General features: G+C 40.1%; 5 protein-coding genes across 7 annotated transcripts in view; 2 read left to right on the top strand and 3 right to left on the bottom strand.

The window, feature by feature from the left end:
* The window catches only part of LOC109537735, a gene marked incomplete in the record, with an annotated part of 63,314 nt that extends 60,367 nt beyond the window's left edge, over positions 1-2,947 (top strand). For both annotated transcript variants that reach the window (XM_048668400.1, XM_048668401.1), the window contains 5 exon segments: positions 1,039-1,233; positions 1,291-1,545; positions 1,601-1,788; positions 1,840-2,048; positions 2,106-2,947. In XM_048668400.1, the coding sequence (XP_048524357.1) occupies positions 1,039-1,233; positions 1,291-1,545; positions 1,601-1,788; positions 1,840-2,048; positions 2,106-2,248 (990 nt within the window).
* A 337-nt stretch (positions 2,948-3,284) lies between these two features.
* Positions 3,285-5,478, bottom strand: LOC109537743 (dnaJ homolog subfamily C member 8). Its single transcript, XM_019904612.2, has 4 exons — positions 5,238-5,478; positions 5,015-5,186; positions 4,591-4,739; positions 3,285-3,989 (listed from the first exon to the last, which is right to left on the bottom strand). Exons 1-4 carry the CDS (start codon positions 5,292-5,294, stop codon positions 3,639-3,641), a joined length of 729 nt encoding a protein of 242 aa, XP_019760171.1. The 5' UTR covers positions 5,295-5,478; the 3' UTR covers positions 3,285-3,638.
* Positions 5,479-5,958: 480 nt separating this feature from the next.
* On the bottom strand, positions 5,959-7,069 carry LOC109537741 (pyridoxal phosphate homeostasis protein). 2 transcript variants are annotated; one of them, XM_019904611.2, is made up of 4 exons: positions 6,969-7,069; positions 6,738-6,910; positions 6,339-6,684; positions 5,959-6,271 (listed from the first exon to the last, which is right to left on the bottom strand). In XM_019904611.2, the coding sequence occupies exons 2-4, from the start codon at positions 6,907-6,909 to the stop codon at positions 6,034-6,036; spliced, it is 756 nt and encodes a 251-aa protein (XP_019760170.2). In that variant the 5' UTR covers position 6,910; positions 6,969-7,069; the 3' UTR covers positions 5,959-6,033. The 2 variants fall into 2 exon arrangements, with proteins under 2 accessions (XP_019760170.2, XP_019760169.2); XM_019904610.2 differs by having other exon boundaries at positions 6,738-7,064.
* Positions 7,070-7,324: 255 nt separating this feature from the next.
* On the top strand, positions 7,325-8,706 carry LOC109537744 (60S ribosomal protein L10). The gene is made up of 5 exons (XM_019904613.2): positions 7,325-7,417; positions 7,561-7,592; positions 7,817-7,975; positions 8,032-8,178; positions 8,238-8,706. The coding sequence occupies exons 2-5, from the start codon at positions 7,570-7,572 to the stop codon at positions 8,569-8,571; spliced, it is 663 nt and encodes a 220-aa protein (XP_019760172.1). The 5' UTR covers positions 7,325-7,417; positions 7,561-7,569; the 3' UTR covers positions 8,572-8,706.
* The window catches only part of LOC109537731 (dynein axonemal heavy chain 2), a 25,530-nt gene continuing 16,969 nt past the window's right edge, over positions 8,646-17,206 (bottom strand). Inside the window, exons 36-53 of the mRNA XM_048668399.1 lie at positions 16,104-16,316; positions 15,816-16,040; positions 14,906-15,067; positions 14,632-14,854; positions 14,393-14,577; positions 14,106-14,305; positions 13,863-14,029; positions 12,560-12,706; positions 12,370-12,507; positions 12,148-12,316; positions 11,881-12,097; positions 11,177-11,556; positions 10,075-10,261; positions 9,858-10,018; positions 9,659-9,801; positions 9,442-9,596; positions 9,134-9,380; positions 8,646-9,021 (exon numbers count right to left, since the gene is read on the bottom strand). Of these exons, the coding sequence (XP_048524356.1) occupies positions 8,867-9,021; positions 9,134-9,380; positions 9,442-9,596; positions 9,659-9,801; positions 9,858-10,018; positions 10,075-10,261; positions 11,177-11,556; positions 11,881-12,097; positions 12,148-12,316; positions 12,370-12,507; positions 12,560-12,706; positions 13,863-14,029; positions 14,106-14,305; positions 14,393-14,577; positions 14,632-14,854; positions 14,906-15,067; positions 15,816-16,040; positions 16,104-16,316 (3,474 nt within the window). The 3' untranslated portion in view covers positions 8,646-8,866. The remainder of the gene's footprint in view (positions 9,022-9,133; positions 9,381-9,441; positions 9,597-9,658; positions 9,802-9,857; positions 10,019-10,074; positions 10,262-11,176; positions 11,557-11,880; positions 12,098-12,147; positions 12,317-12,369; positions 12,508-12,559; positions 12,707-13,862; positions 14,030-14,105; positions 14,306-14,392; positions 14,578-14,631; positions 14,855-14,905; positions 15,068-15,815; positions 16,041-16,103; positions 16,317-17,206) is intronic.

Here is a 17,206-nt window from a genome sequence, read left to right as displayed (position 1 = left end):
AACCACGCAAATCTAAAACTTCTTGAATTCAAGCATTTTTTGAGAAAACTGCAACATTTCCTTATCGATGGTTCACTTTCTAAAAAGGCCATTTACAAGCGTTCTTGCTCATTTTGCTTCCGAGAAACATGCAAAACGGGACGGAAAACATGAAATTTTGCAATAATCTTGCCGCCACCCCTGCACAAAACGACGATAATTTTTCTAATTTCATAGACAACAGAAGACTGTATTTTTTCTACATAACCCTCCCCCTGAATTTAAAGCTGAATCCGCCCCTGAGTACTACCATGAAAGTGAAATTCATTTAATTCTACTGCAAGCGCTCTCTTCAACGCACTTTGCCAGAAATCTTACATTGTTTGAAAGGCGAATATTTTTTCTTAAGTAAATTAAGAAGAAATGTTGATGCATCGTAACATTAATGAAAAATTTATTGTCAGTACTGTGATTACTATCATGAGAGTAAAATTAATTAATTAATTAAGTAAAAAATAACAATATCGGACTTAAGGAAAATTTGCCAGAAATTTGCAATGTTTTAAATACGTCTGCGATCAATCAGGTGTTTTTCGTAAGGAAATTAAGAAGAAATCTTAATGCATCGTAAAACCCCTGAAAAATTCATTGCCAGCATCAAGAGTACTACCATCGAAGTGAAAATAATGTATGTGAAAGGTACAATTGAATTGACCATTTTTGGCCGAACGGAGTAAATTTATTGTTTTCTCAACGAATCTCTGTTAAAGTCACTCTGATATCAGTGTTCGGCGCAGTTGAATTACCTTAGTCATTATCAATAGAACAATAGTTTTCTAAAATTCCCGATAAGCTTTGTAAAACATAATGAGTGTGTCACCATTTCAAATGCAAGTAGATTTCACACTCAAGATGTGTACTTGATTGGAACAATAGTGCACAATGGCCAACTCTGTTCGTATTTCAACAAGAAATTCGTATTTCGATGATAATTTTTTTTTGTGCAGGAAATGCCCCTTGATAACAGCCAGTTATAGGCTTTTTATTGAATTTTTCTAGCTAAGATCAGACTCAATGGCCAGCGTATACTCAGGAGCAGGCGATGGCCGGTACGGTTCTGTAACGGTTCGGGGCCAAGTTGAATTCGGCCTGCAGTACAACTATAAAGCAGGGGCTCTGGAGATACAGATCAAACAGTGCAAAGACCTCGCCCCTGTCGATGTGAAAAGGAACCGATCTGATCCGTATGTAAAGGTAGGAAGTCTTTTCCTTCTGAAGGCGAATGTTGTTTCAATATGTTCCGATTTCCAGGTTTATCTGCTACCCGACAAATCCAAGTCGGGCAAACGGAAGACCAAAGTGAAAAAGCACACGCTCAACCCTGTTTTTGATGAGTGCCTGAAGTTCCACATGTCGATCAATGAGCTGGAAATCCGCACTCTTTGGCTTTCAGTGTGGCACTCGGATATGTTTGGCAGAAACGACTTTCTTGGAGAGGTCACGATGGCTTTAGAGAATAAAGTGTTCGATGACCCCACCCCGAAATGGTACAATCTCCAAGAAAGGGTAAAGGCTGGCAATTGGCGCATTGGGCTTGTTCTAACTTCTGGGTTTATTCTAGTCTGAACCCTTCGACGATATGTTATCATTTAAAGGCGATATCATAGTCTGTCTGAAGTTTATTCCGCCGGATATGACCGTGCACAAGAAAGGCAAGAGATCCAGAGGCTCGCTACACATATTGGTCAAAGAAGCCAAAGCCCTCACTGCCGTGAAAGCGAACGGATCATCAGACCCGTTCTGCAAAAGGTTGTGAATTGTCGGAAAATTTCGACGCTAACTAAACGTGGGGTTTTGCAGCTACTTGTTGCCTGACAAAGGCCGCCATGCAAAGCAGAAAACTCCAGTAGTGAAGAAAACCGTTAACCCCGTATGGAACCACACGTTTGTCTACGAAGACGTTACTCTGCAGGAATTAGCCGAACGGAGTCTCGAATTGACCGTTTGGGACCACGATCGGCTTGCCAGCAATGAGTTCCTGGGAATGGTGCGCTTTTCCTTAGGAACAGGTAAGTTCGCAAGCGTTTCTTTTTGACTGACTGACCCACTGGTTCTGGAACATCTAGGCAAGTATTACGGAAAGTCGGTAGAATGGATGGATTCTACTGGCAAGGAGCTGAATTTATGGAAAAGCATGTTGGAGAGGCCGAACTTCTGGGTGGAAGGATGCCTCCCTTTGAGAGCCTCGGTAACGCCACGGCTAACGTAGGAAGACTTCGCAATTCCGACTGGAGGATTACTAGAAGTCATGTGATATATTTCCAACTCAATCATTTTGTATTTGAAGTAATGTTTTATAAATATACATAAATTGTCTACTATAAGGGGGTCACTCTGTACTATGTGCAATTTGTGGCCCTTTTTTAGAAATATAGACCATTAGTTATCGCGCAATAATATGAAACCGATAATTCAAGTTCCATCACCCCTATATAGAATGTACTTAAATTTTACTAAGTGTGAATGTATATACAACACAGCTAGTTGGAGTTCAATGATCGTGCCCGAGCTGGTTTTGTAGTTTTAAAGAGCTTTTACGTATTTTATATTGTTATCATTATCCGATAATGAGATCGAAGACTAACTATTGTAAACCTAGCAAAACTGGTTTCTAGCTCGAAATGAATCAAACAAATTTTAATGTTAATACTCAAGGATTCAAATGCAGTGTCAAATATTTGCTAACGTTTTTAATGTGTAATACAGAGCCTCGAACAAGTCAATGTACATCTTCCAACAATTATTCTAAATGCGATGGTTTTCAAGTCTCTGTATAGTCTATCTTAAATGGTTTAATATTCTTGTTAAGATGTTCTCTAGTTTATAAACATGTTTTAGCTGTAAAGTGTCTGAGAAAACGATGCATATATTTTCTTAATTATTCAAATAATAAATAGTTTTTATGAAATGACTGGGTTTTTAACAGCGCGTTCTTCTAATGTGATAAATAAAATGGATTGAGTACCTTCTGCTGAGAGAAAAGTTTAAATATTAACGAATCTTCAGCACTTGTACGTTGTAAATGCCTTCTAGTGAAAGCCTAAGCATGTTTGAGAATTTCTGAACCTTTCCACCAACGTTATTTTAAGACTAGTGAGGGATAAAACATGGGCGTTAGTTCAGGGTTGAAAATGCGGAGACTTTTTCATGACAAACTACTCACCAGTTTCTCACTTCTCTTCTAGTAATCAGCAATATTTTGGGTTCTGATTTTCAATCGTAGGAACGGGTAAGTAAACCTTTTATCGTTTTTTAGGAAGTTTTATTCCATATCAATCATATGTACATCAGTATTTTTCAGTTGCTGCAAACAGCGCGAATTGAACTGAACTTAAATTAGTTGAAGCCCCCATTTTTGCTGAGCGATAAAGGGTTCGAAAAAATTAATCGGGACGGGTTAGTCTCAGTATCAAAGAAAAATAAGTATCTGAATGAATTGATAAAGTATTAGAAAATCGCTCTTCAAAAAATCGTTTGAAAAGCCAACCATTCGGTTGAAACTTCGCTTAACTCATGAAGAATAGAAGCGTGTCACACTCTTTTTACTATCGTCTAACCATAACAAATTATCTACTTAATCTTAATTTAGGGTTCTGATTTTACCTTGACTCTGGCTTGTTTTTCGGCGGCTTGAACACCTTCAGTTTCTTACTTTTCTTCTTGCCTTGAGCTTGAAAGCTCTGCCAACTGTTCACTCTGTTCTGTCTCGATTCCTCAAAGTTTTTCTGCCACTCTTTTTGAGCCTTTGCGTTCTCCTCTTCTTCAATTTCGGTTTCTCGCTTTCTTTTCCGTTCCTCCATGTCGCGATCGGCCAATTCTCGCCGTTTTCTTTCCAAGTCCGCAAACAGTTTCATCGTTAACACGTAGATTGCGTGCTTATACTTTTCAGGATCATCTTCAGGTATTCCTGGTTTGCCTTCTTTTTTTGCTTTTTTCCTCTTCTCGGTCAGCTGAATCAATAAACAAAATATCGTCTCAACAAAGCACCGGCGACTTTTATGATAGTAAAAGTTTCCGGGGAAGAGCATTTTTTAAACTTTTATTTGATGATACCTTTTTCTCTATGACTAAAAGCAAGGAAAAGCCCGGTGATTGCTCTTAGAAGGAAAAAGGAAGGAGCAATTTTTGAATTTTCCCAGAGGGACGACTTCTTCAATTCTTGCAATAAAAGCAAACAATTTCAGTTTTTAGCTTTTACAGATAGAGAAACATTTAACACTAAAGGAAGATTAATTTTTAAATACATTCAGGAAATAAAAAAAACGAAAACGTTGCGAAGCAGTAAAGAAAAAAATATATATTGATTTACGGATGTATCTGATCAACGTTTCGATCTTTTACATCTGCACCCGTTAAAGACAAAACCTCCCCTGAAACGATGTCGAAGATTATATTTAAGCTGCCAAACCCCCCATAGAACACATCTTTAGGAAAAGAGTTTTTATGTATTATTATATTACTGAACGAACTGAAATTAATGACTACTGAAGTTAAGGTTTAGAAAATGTTTGCAAAAAACATCTGGAATGAGTACAGTGAGTGTCAACTTACCATAACATCTGTACGACCAACAGCCTCTTCAATGATATCCATACACTTTTTCCTGGATTCCTCATTCTCCAAAGTTTTCCATGCCTTGTTCACTGCCTCGAAGGCCTGTTGAGCTCTATCGGAGTCGTCTTGATTCTTGTCAGGATGTACTGCAATTTTGAATAATTAACCATAATGAATGACAACAGAAAGCTGTTCTTTACAGAACATTTAAGGTATTTGAAAACAACGATTTTTCTCATTCTTTTTTCATCCATGAGTGCAATCAATTAATTAAAAAGGAACGTGAGGAAATTGGGTCCTTTAAAAGATCCAAACTACTGAAGACAAACATCCAAATAAATGGTTTTGCACTTATGTATCCGCCTCAATCATATTGAGCTTATCTAGAAGCTGTACGTTAAAAACACAGCAGTATACTCACCCAGAATTGAAAGCCTCCTATACTTCTTCTTGATTTCCTCCAAGGATGTGTTCGGCTCGACTTGCAGGACATCGAACGGGTTCAGGTTTCTGTAAGTGGAACCAGGTCTTAAAAGCCGTTCAATTTGTTGCTTGGGTGTTAAAACCGAATCTCTTTTCTCGATTTCTTTCACCTGCAAACAGTTTCTAGAGAATGGACACAACTGGAATACAAATAAACCTACCTCCGTGTAGAAAGAGTGAAATCTCGTATCTTTGTCTGGTTCTACACGATAACTCATTATGCTTTTTGCCAAAATCAATAAGAAATGCGTATTTTTCAGTTAATTAAAGTTATAACCATGTAATAACAAAAACAAAGTGTGTTAAACGCGKTTGACGTTAGCCATGTGAAAGACGTCATGTGCGTATGCACCACWGATCGCAGAGGTTATCTCTCTAATCTGYGTGAWCTGTGYCTCGAGARTAAKTAAAATRAGARWGGTGGCTATACAATGGGTGAACTTGGTACCGTATTAAGCTGGGGTCGCTAAKGTTTTTTSCAAATMTTTACCAAKSAATTTGRAGCGTGTATTATWYATTAGATAAAGTCTTCTCAAATGGCCRATCCAGATTCAAGATTCAATATAGTTTAAGAAAATGGCAGATCCATATTYACAGCTCATGATTTKTCATTGCTTTATGCTGCTCGCAGYWTTAAAGCGACGGAAAACTTAACTTTATTACTSTGGTAAATTGAGATTTTCGAACTTTTTAACGAGAAACGAAAAAAAGGTAGTCTASAGACTACTCACTAGTGCGTATCCACTCAAGTTCATAGAGAAAGACGAGCTCAAGTTACASTTTTTTTCATTWCACTCTTGRTGACWYKKCMCWYKGTKCASTYGTCTTYATMTAGATACCCATAGGGGTGACATTGTCAACCGCAAAATAACCTCACTTWAATTTTTATGATACTTTCGTAAGTTGGTTTATTTATATGATATATTTTAAATAATTTTACAACATTAGCACTATCTCTCAAGCTTTCTTCGGTCGGTGACCAAAAATAGATGTGCCCACCCTGACATTGGTGCTGCCAAGCTGAATAGCATGCTCAAAATCATCGGACATTCCCATGGAAAGCCCAATATCTTTCCAGTTCAGGCCCAATTTCTTACAAACATCATCCCGGCATTGTTTCAAGCACACAAAGTCTGGATTGGGTCCTTTAGCCAGGTCGTACCCAAACTGTCCAATGGTCATAAGCCCATCTAATCTAACAAATCAGTACAGCCTTGGCGAATGGTGTTAGTTGCTTTGATATTTAATATGCAAGAGCCTACCTTAGATTAGTGCACTCTTTAAGCACATACTCAGTCAGGCCCTGAACCTCCGATGGATTAATGCCATTTTTCTCTTGTTCTCCACTGGTATTCACTTGTATCATGATATTCAGCTTCGAATCGGGGTTGAAATTAGGCCAGTTTTTATTCAACTGTGTCGCCAGCTTCTTGGAATCCACAGTTTCAATCATAAACAAATTGGGCACTGCGAGAACCTTGTTTACTTTGTTGGATTGCAGATGGCCAATAAAGTGCCATTTGATATCTTTGCAGTTTTTCAAAATCAAAGAATTGTGACCTTTCTCTTCTAGCTCCTGCACGTAGTTCTCCCCGAAATGTCTCTGACCTGGAATAAGTGCAGTCTATTGTATACAAGTCTTTCGTACCATAAAGGCGCACCTTCTTCGTAGGCCTGCAAAATTAGCTCGGCCGGCTTAATCTTGCTCACCGCAACTAAACGGGGCTTTACATCTTGAAGATCGGGACTGCGGTTACCTGCAGCTACTTGCACTTGCCCCAAAACCTTCCTAAGCCCCTGTCTCACGTCCACATCGGCCATGCTTCTTATCATTCTATTGGAACATGTTGCATCATATTATTGTGTAGCAGAATGTTCACGCAAATATTTACTTTTTTCGATATAATAATAGAAAAGAACAAACTGATAGTACAGCAGTATTTACAAATGTTAATTTGATGTTGAAGGCTCAAATAAACATAACCTCAGATAAATAACGGTCAGAAATACGCCAGTTAAGAGTTCACTGCGGCGCCACCTCGTGAAGACGTTGAAAATGGGCAAATACCAATAACTTTCAGCTTTCGAAGCTGGGCATTTTTACATAAAAACATTGACTATATATAGTTAACATTACAAATTTGTAATTTAATTGTATAGATTTTAGGCTCATTAATGGAAATAACCTCAGTAGAGCAAATTTTCGCAATCACAGCTCCGTTAATTCGCTTGCAATCAATAGAGGTCCTGATTGCAGTGCTGTCAACTGTCGCATTAAGAACCAAACAACAGCAAACATTTGACAGCTTCTTTCATTGACTTGCGGTAAGAGGAACTTTAGGTAAGGTGGATGAATTTCCTTAAATATTTCTTTAATCCTCTCAGAAATTTCCCGTAAATTGTTGAAATCAGATTGTGGTATAATAGTTTAAATCGACCTGTCCTATATTTATTTACTAAGAGTGTGTTTTTTCTTGATTTTAGGCGACAAAAATGGGTCGTCGTCCCGCAAGATGGTAAGTCGATTTTTTGCTTAAAAACCATAGTTTGCAGCGGGGTTCAGTATGGGCCTTGGTGCTGCGTAGTTTATTTAGCTATAAAAAAAGTGCCAATTTGTTATCTGCAAGTGTTGCTGAAAATGTAACCTCAATCACACTGAATGTGGATAGTTGCACTTTAGGAAAGCTTATATTATATACCTGGCAATGTGAAAGCAATTAAAATATACATTTCCTTCTAGTTACCGGTATTGTAAGAACAAACCCTACCCAAAATCGCGGTTCTGTCGGGGTGTCCCCGATCCCAAAATCCGTATTTTCGACTTGGGCAAGAAGAGGGCCTTTGTCGACGATTTCCCGTTGTGCGTGCATCTAGTTTCTGATGAATACGAACAGTTGAGGTAAAATTCAAGACCAGCAAAGTCTTCTGTAGAAGCTAAAAGCATACTTATTCTAGCTCCGAAGCCCTAGAAGCTGGCCGTATCTGTTGCAACAAGTACCTAGTTAAAAACTGTGGTAAAGACCAGTTCCATATTCGCATGCGACTTCATCCATTCCATGTGATCCGAATCAACAAGATGTTGTCCTGTGCTGGAGCTGATAGGTATTTATACTGCACCATCTGGGAACATTCGGAGGTTTAACCCCGGGTTTTCCCCACAGGCTCCAGACTGGAATGAGGGGAGCTTTCGGAAAACCTCAAGGAACGGTGGCTCGTGTCCGCATTGGACAACCCATCATGAGTGTGCGTTCGACCGACAAATTCAAGGCCCAGGTTATCGAGGCTTTGCGTCGTGCCAAGTTCAAGTTCCCTGGACGTCAGAAGATCTACGTTTCCAAGAAATACGGATTCACCAAGTACGAAAGGGACGAGTACGAAGACCTGAAGGCCCAGGGCAGGCTCGCTCCTGATGGCTGCAATGTCCAGTACAGGCCTGCGCACGGCCCATTGGCCACTTGGAAGAAAGTCCAAGAAAGTATCCATGCGGCAGCGTAAAAAGTTTTAGGATTATCGGGTTACAATCTACACAGACTGTAACCCGAAAACCCAATTAAACACCTGGGGTTGTACGGGATACAATAAAAAACTGGGATTTCCAAGCAAGTATTGGTAATCCAAAAAGAATATTAATTTTTTGTTGTTTTTTTTCTTTATTAGATTAATGAACTAATTGTTTACAATCTGCTAAGCCCAATGAAATCGTGTAGGCCCCCGAATGAACATTATCCAGTTAAACGTTTAATTAATCATCGATGAGAAACGGGAAATTGAACTGAAAATGCTAGTAAAATTAAATGGCTAAACTAAGTAATAGTGCGGTGCCCCTTTTTATCCAGTAATCGGAGCCTTCCATGCCACACTTTAGGTCCACGGCCACAACATAAGCAGGCCTGTTTGCTGCTCCAGTTCGGATCGGGAAATAGTACACTGGGCATAAGTACAGACCTACAATTTTCCTGCTAGTTCAGTTTCGTGTTCGATTAAATGGAAAAAAATACAGATTCGGATCGTGGAGAACTTGCAGGGTGGAACAGTTTCCACTAAAGTCTATCATTACCTTTGGATTTCTTCTTAATTTGCTCCACCGGTTTGAAATGAATTAGCGGCATCACTGAGACCAACTGCATGGGCTGCGGCTCGATTAGTATAGCGTTTTTCCGGTCCCATCCAGCCCCCTCCAAGAAGGTGCCTCGCACATAAACCCCAGACTCTGGGGGTTGCTGTATTGAGGTTTCCTCAACCGAGAGCACCGTAAACTCCCAATTCAGCGAGTCAATGGGAACTTCGTTTTGTCGGGCTGCCGTCTGAATGGTAGGCATTGAAGTTGGTAGTTGTTCCTGAAGATTATTGAGATATGGCGAGTACCTGCAGAACGGCAGTTAAAAATCCTGTGGGAAAAGTGTAGGCGGCCAGCCAGAAGAGCATGGGTGGATGAGTAGTTACGGCCCATGTCGTAAAGTGGTCCACTCTGGCCATCAAGTCTCTGGTCCAAGAACCCAACAGTTTCAACGAGGGATAAGCTGATGGATCAATCAAATTGAGAAATCAGCAAAAATTTCTTTCAGATCACAAACGAACTCACCCTTTAACCATGCGGAAGGCACCCGGCCTTCAAACATGCACGTGAATATTTCCTCCAGTTCCGCAGACATGACCACCAGCCCTTTGATGCCCTTTTGCAGGTCTTGCAGCGACGAATTCATCAAATTCAGCAGGTTGTTGTAGCTAGCAAAGCAAATGGGCAATAGCGCATAATATGGGCGAAAACATCCGTTGCCAACCGTTGAATCTCCTGCAAAAGCACCACATCCAGAGGCGTTTTGTTCACCCCAGTCAGCTTGTCCGTGTTCTCATAATCGATCGGTTTGGGCACCTTCGAGAGAACATCAGCAGCCAATTTGGACACCTTGGATTCCTTGGACTCGCCTGCAGCTGTTGCGCTCTGAAAACCACAAGTCTTCGCTACTGGACGCTTGTCCCTGATCTGATCTGAGTCACCTGGATTTGCAGCGACATCAGGGTTTCGAATAGATTGCGCGCCTCAGAGATCAGAGACGTAATATCGGCATTGGGATGTTGGCCGAAAGCTTCCGGCCTGTCGATAGTAGGAAGTAGGGTGATGTAATCTTGGTAGGACTGCAGGGATCCATCCCGAGGCACATAGTAGGTGCTCAATGAGGATAATCTGAAAAAGGATACTAGATGGACATTCTTTGCCTCAGAAGAAGACGATCTGACCCAACATTTGTTGAGAAAAAGTGTCTGGGTCTACGGCAATTGATGAACAAAGTTCTTCAAAAAAATTATGTTTCCTGAAATAATTTTTAATTTGTTCTGATGTAAGATTGATGTTTTGATGAGGCACGCGATAGTATGAAGTAGGGTGATGTCTTGGTAGGGCTGCAAGGAACCATAGTAGGTGCTCAATGAGGATACTAGATGGACATTCTTTACCTCAGAAGAAGACGATCTGACCAACTTTTGTTGAGAAAAAGTGTCTGGGTCTTCGGCTATTGATGGACAGTTCTTCAAATAAAATTATCTTTCCTGAAATAATTTTGAATTTGTTCTGATGTAAGATTCATGTTTTGATGAGGCACGCGATAGTAGGAAGTAGGGTGATGTAGTCTTGGTAGGACTGCAAGGAACCATCACGAGGCACATAGTAGGATTATCCTCAATAAGGATAATCTGAAAAAGGATACTAGATGGACATTCTTTGCCTCAGAAGAAGATGATCTGACCCAACATTTGTTGAGAAAAAGTGTCTGGGTCTTCGGCTATTGATGGACAGTTCTTCAAATAAAATTATCTTTTCTGAAATAATTTTGAATTTGTTCTGATGTAAGATTCATGTTTTGATGAGGCACGCGTGGGCAAGTGAGGAATTCTTGAATGTCTTGGTACAAAACTGCCAGATCTTTTTACTTGGTTGCTGAAATCAACTGATTTTTTTTTGAGTGGTTGCAATAAACCTTTCTCGATATTCTTGTGCTCCTTGCAAAATTCACAGTTTTTGCGCAAAAAATTGATGAAGGAATTAAGTTACTCTTAGTCAATGTCCTGACTGGGCTTCGCTTTAATGCTGCCGTTAAATTACCTGAAATAAGGCACATTAAGAGCATCCTCGCAAAAGTACTGATTGATGTAGGTGGTCAGCAATCTCCTATCCCAGTCGTCCGTAACGTGGCCGCCGTAGCTGACGCCTGCAATCAGATACTTCAAGGCGTCCCAAGGAGTGTTTTCCGTGTATTCGTCCAGATAGATTTGGAGCAAATTCTCCGACACTTCAAAGTCCGAATCGTTGAAGCTGTAAACCACATTCCAGCCCAACTGTTGGAACTTCTTTCGCTCCAGCAGAATGGAGTGGAAGAAACAGAGACCAAACAGCAGCTTTTTGTATTTTTCCGGATGCTGACAGGCGCTGAACTGCTCTTCGGTCAGCAGCTGGTAGAGGCGTTTCAAGTTGGCTTTTATTCCCTGAAAAAAAACATTTTAATGAATGGTAAAAACCGTGAAAGTCCTATTCAAGATCATTACTGTCTAGCAAACAGTCTGAGATTATTTTTGCTGCCTTTTGGTTATTATTATCTTTTAGTTATTATATTTTTCTTTCCTGGGAATGATATGAACATTTTTTTCATTTTGACTGAAACCCAGGAAAGAAAAAAAAAACAATAACAGTTACACGCAGTCAGAAAAAAAAGTTTTATTATTGAATTAATTCTACGCCTGATTTAAAAGCGAAACTGTGTGTGTGCAAGAACAAGACCAAGATCGCAAAAGTCTTGGTCAATCGCTTACTTTAGGGGGTTCAGTTGTCATCTTAATACCGGCTTGTAGAATCGAAATGGGAAAGTCTGGATGAGGACTGGAACTGAGCCACAATCGAAACTTCGGGTTCACTTTGCCGGTTTGGAGAATTTCCACGATTTTATCCAGTTTGGGCATCCAGCTCAGCGACAAGTGGCAGTTGGCCAAGAACACCCACTGGCCTTCTCTGGCTCCAGTCTGCAACAGTCTGAAACCTGGATAGAGAATCGAAGCTTTTTCACTCCCGATGTCGGTTACTTGGTAGCTATTGGAGCCTGGCCTTGGCCCAAGCTTAGGGACTGAAACCTTGAGGTCATTTTCGCCGTTTCTGCAAGCTGAATCAATCCTGAAGTCGGATCCACTCCGGGCGAGAGCACGAAAATCAGCGGAGTTTGCGGCACTGATTCGTCCAAAACAGCCTTTACATCTGAAAAATTTTGCCTCCTTCATCAAGTGCTTTTCCAGTTGCATAAACCCTACCTAGAACCGGAGGTTCGACGAATTGGGGTCCCAATTGGTTCACAATGAAATTTGAGATGCAAAAAGACACCCGGTCAGTTCTCAGCGATCGCACGAACAACATCTTTTGGAATTCGTTGCAGATTCCATCCCATTCTCCTAAAATCCACTCAATTAGCCATTGGGAGAATTTCCACATGAACTTCTGTGCCTATAAGTGGAAGCGTTTCGGGCTCAGTATGCGTGTACCAATTGTACCAATCTCTTGAGTACTGTTCAAAGGAATCGATAACACCGTGAAAACCTTGCAACTTGTCCATTTCGGTTATATTGTCCCAAGCTATTTCGTTCAACCAGGCTAGAAATAAAAAAATTGAAGGTAAAATGAAGACTTGTATTTACAGAGGGATTCAAAATTTTGCTGAACATCTGGCACTGTACGTGCAACTCTTATAAAAGTACGAAATAATCAAAATATTGTGAAATTCTGCCCGATTTGTAGGAAATTTTGCGCTCTTCTTTTTTTGTTCTTGGTAGAACAATTGACGCCCAAGTATCTCAAACCTGATTTAAACCAGGAAAGCTACAATGTTTTTCCTCAACGTCGCGCTCCTTTGAAAAAATCGATTCTTCCAAACTAAGGTAAACAGCAAATTGAAAATTTATACAGTTTCAAAATGGGCGTTTCACTCAAGTGCACTCTTTATTGAAAAAAAATCGCATCTTCCAAACTAAAGATAATAACAAATTGAAATTCTCACGATCTTTAGAAAAAACGTGACTCTATCTATGCCCACAGTTTCATAAAAATTACCCATACTACTGATTTTTGAAAGTTTATTAAATCCCGATTCAAAAATGGATGTTTTCTTCAACCCAACTTAAGAAATCATATATTCGAAACCAAAGAATTAAGCGATTTGAAAATTTTCCTTTGAGTACCCTTAGCAGACACTTGTGTATCAAAATTCGGAAATTTTTAAACAAATTGGCGGAAATATTGATTTTTAGCAGCATAGTTAACACCGGTCTTAAAAAGAGGATTTACTCAAACGCGCTCTTTTCTTTAAAACTTCGCGTCTTTCAAATTAAACAAGCAGCAATTTAAAATTATTACCATCTTAGGAAGAATGTTGGCACGGAAGACACTGAAAGTGTTGAAAATTGTCAAAAATTCTGATTTTTACCAGCTTAGTAAAATATATGTCAAAAGACATGCTTGCACAGAATTGCGCTCAATCTTAAAAAAATCGGATTTTTCAAACCAAATAAAACAAGAACTGGAATTGTTCACTATCGTTAGAAAAACCTTGACTCTAAAGCTGCTGAAAGGTTGAAAAATATTGCCCGGAATCCTGAGTCTTTTCAGCTAGTTTTACACGCAATTTTGGTTACACCTTGGTTTGGTCGCACTTTGCACGACTTGTGGTTGGTTGAACTGGTTGACCCATTTATTGATAAATCAATGATTAATTTTTAAATTATTCCTTATTATAATTTTTCACTTTCGTTACCTGCACATGGATTTTCCATCTGATTTTCTCTATCCAGCACAACGCCGCCCTTCAACAGAAACGCGTACTCGTTTACAACAATTTTTCCTTGAGCGGTCAGAATCTTTATGCACATGTGGAACGAAAAAAGGAGCTTGTGTTTTTCGAACAGAGCTCTACATGTGTTCCTAAGAAAAATGTAAGAATCAGCAAAGTGACGAGAAAAAATCAGAAAGTAAGCGGTTAAAGTGGTGACTTGCTTACCGGTAAACGGAAAACGTGTGATACTCGTTCAGCGCATTGATGCGATCTTGTAAAACTGCACATTTGGGACTTTTGGCTATGGACTTACTGAACAGGAAAATGTAGGCGTCCAGGGCAAACTGGTACATTGGGTCGATGTTTCCCATGTCATTCAGCACGAAGAATAGAATAGCCGCTCGTTTCGCACATGGCCTGTATCCCTAGAATATCAAGCAAATCAACCAAAAAGTCTGTTTATTTGGGCGAGACTTTGGCTAAGATCTAAAAGATCCAGCCCATTACATTACCTCTCTTGCAGCATCAATTTGAATCTCCGTTTTTTCAGACACTTCCAGACTTTTAAACACCGCTTCTGCTGTCGCTTTGGACGTTTGCAGCGTGTTAAACAACGCAGCATCCTCCAAAAGCGAACCTCTGGTTTCGTTCAGGAGGCGCAGCAGTTCGTTCTCCAAGTCCTGCAGAGTTCTTTTGCCTGCATCAAACAATCATCATCAGCAACTGAACCCATCATAAACCAGCTCTGGACCTGTTGCAATTGTCATCACCAGCTCGTCCTTTTGCTCCTCCAGTTGCGGCTTTTCCTTGCGAACCACAATGCCCAAAAGCTGCGCCTCCAGACCCTGTTCTTTCACCGCAAAGTTCACCATTGTGGTCTTGGTCGAAACCTCCGGCGCATAGTGGGGGTTGGTCAGCTTGGTGGTAACAAAAAACTTGAACTTATCGTCGTAGGAGACGAATTTATCATCCAGCTGTCGATAACAAAAAATCAATCCAGAAACTTGACGAATTCGAGTCCTCACTTTAATCATATTCTGGCCGCCCTGCCTCACTATAGCCTTGGCTAGAATGGGATTAATGGATGGATCCATATGCTCAGAAATGTTCTGAAGCAGAACCGGATGGCCGAACTGAACAGCTTTTTCCACCGTTGCCATGAAGTTGGGCATTCCAAAGTCGATCACCTGGAAATTGAGTTGAAAATTGTTCGTTTCTAATGGAAAGCGAGCGGAGACTTAAAACTTTGCCATATTGAGAAAACCAGTTCAGTCTAAATATTCCCAAAACTTAATTTGAGTCGCTCGCATCAGATGCTGATTTTTGTTTCCCTTGTAAATTGGTCAAACAATTGACTTTTTTGCGCAACTGCAAGCTCTTGAATAAAAAATCGCAACGTCTAATTCAGAGCAAATGGTGATAGGAAATTTTTACCATCTATAGAAGGCATCTACAACTGTTGAAAATTGTATTCAAATCGCATGAGATCCTGATTTTTATTCCCACTGTAAATTTTGGGATAAAAATGTACGTTTTCACGCAACTGCAAGCTCTCTAATAAAAATTCCTAACTTCTAATGCAGAGTGAGTGCGAACTTGAAATTTTTACCATCTAAAGGAAAGACTTGTCTAAATCTGGTTTAAATTTAATTGGAATCGCATTCGATCATGAGTTTTGCTACCATTGTAACTGTTGGTCTAAAAATTTGTAATTTCTAATGCAGGTCGACTGGGGCTTCAACATTTTGTAGGCTAAAGAACGCAGTTGAATCTAAAAAGACTCAAAATCTAAAAAATCTAATTCAAATCGCATCTGATGTTGATTTTTTTCGCCCATTTTACCACCCTGTTGTATATGCAAAATTTGGACGTTTCCCATATAAGTTCATAAAACGCCTTCAAGAATCGCCCCACTAAAATATTTGCCCGGTTTACCTGCAAATTGTTCTTTCCCTCCATAGCTTTGATCCATTTTTGTGCCTGACATTGCGGATCAATAACCAAAGGCCATCGCGACCCAGTTGTAACAATAATCCCATTTTCTGTGCTGAAATTATCGGCCGGCAGGCCCTGAATGTTCCACTCCCGGATCGTTGTCGGATCGCTCAGAAACTGGATAACGTTGAAGTCCTGGGACGTTGGAATTTCCAATGTGACCATCTAAATATCGTCATGTGTGTGATCAGTGTGTGTTAATTTCGAGGCGTTTTTTCATTGACTTGCATATTTTTGCCACATGATGATCAGCTCGTCTCGGTAGACGCTGACAAAAGGTCCCAAATACGATATAAAAGCGGTCGCCAATAGACAATCGCCCGGTAAAAATGTGTATTTTAGATCCAGAGTTTTTACCGTTTCTTCCCATCTTTGCCGTTCACCTGCCAGACAGTCTACTAGAGTGGCGGCTCGTTCCAGTTTAAGTTTCAACAGCTCTGCCTAAAAAACCCAAATTATCACTCTAAATGGTGCGTCTAGATCTGACGAGCCGAGCCCAAGCCGAGCCTGAGCCGCGGCAAATTCCTTTGATGTTTCAACATCGATACAATTTCCGTCGGTGTTTTGCTGAAATCTGCAGAGTACAGGGTGTCCCATTTTCCACACTTTTATATGTCACTAAGAAAATATAGATTCTGGCTCTGAAATCGGCCTTTTTTATTTTCCCTTGCATCTTTTAAGCAAGCAAACATTTTGATTTTCCCATTTTAAGTTTGATCTATTAAGCGCACATGACACCCAGGGGCGGATCCAGCTTTAAAGTCAGGGGGGGGGTTATGTAGAAAAAATACAGTCTTCTGTTGTTTATGAAATTAGAAAAATGAACGTCGTTTTGTGCAAGGGTGGCGCAAGATTATTGCAAAATTTTATGTTTTCCGTCCCGTTTTGCATGTTTTTCGGAAGCAAAATGAGCAAGAACGCTCGTTTGTACGTCATTCTAGACAGAAATAAATGGCCTTTTTAGAAAGTGAACCATGGATGGGGAATTGTTGGCAGTTTTCTCAAAAAATGCTTGAATTCAAGAAGTTTTAGATTTGCGTGGTTTTTTTTGAGTTGCAAAATCCACTTGAACATGACGCTGCTTTTTTCGAAGTTTCTCAAGAACCATTCGAGCCACACATTTCGTTTTGGCATAGTTGGATAGAGAATTGAAATGTCGATTCAGTCGTAGCAACGTGAGTGAGGAAATTCGAGTAGTTTTGACTCAGAAAGCGAGATTTGAATATCAGACACTTGGGTGCAAGATTATGCCAAAATTCCATGTTTTCCGTCCCGTTTTTGCTCATTTCTCGGAGGCAAAATGAGCAAGAACGCTCATTTGTACGTCATTC

This window comes from Dendroctonus ponderosae, unplaced genomic scaffold (genome assembly GCF_020466585.1).
Source record: "Dendroctonus ponderosae isolate FM_Combo_2020 unplaced genomic scaffold, Dpon_F_20191213v2 Dpon_F_20191213_7, whole genome shotgun sequence".
NCBI lineage: Eukaryota > Metazoa > Arthropoda > Insecta > Coleoptera > Curculionidae > Dendroctonus > Dendroctonus ponderosae.
Note: the sequence above shows the minus strand (reverse complement) of the source record. Positions and strands in the feature narration are given on the sequence as shown.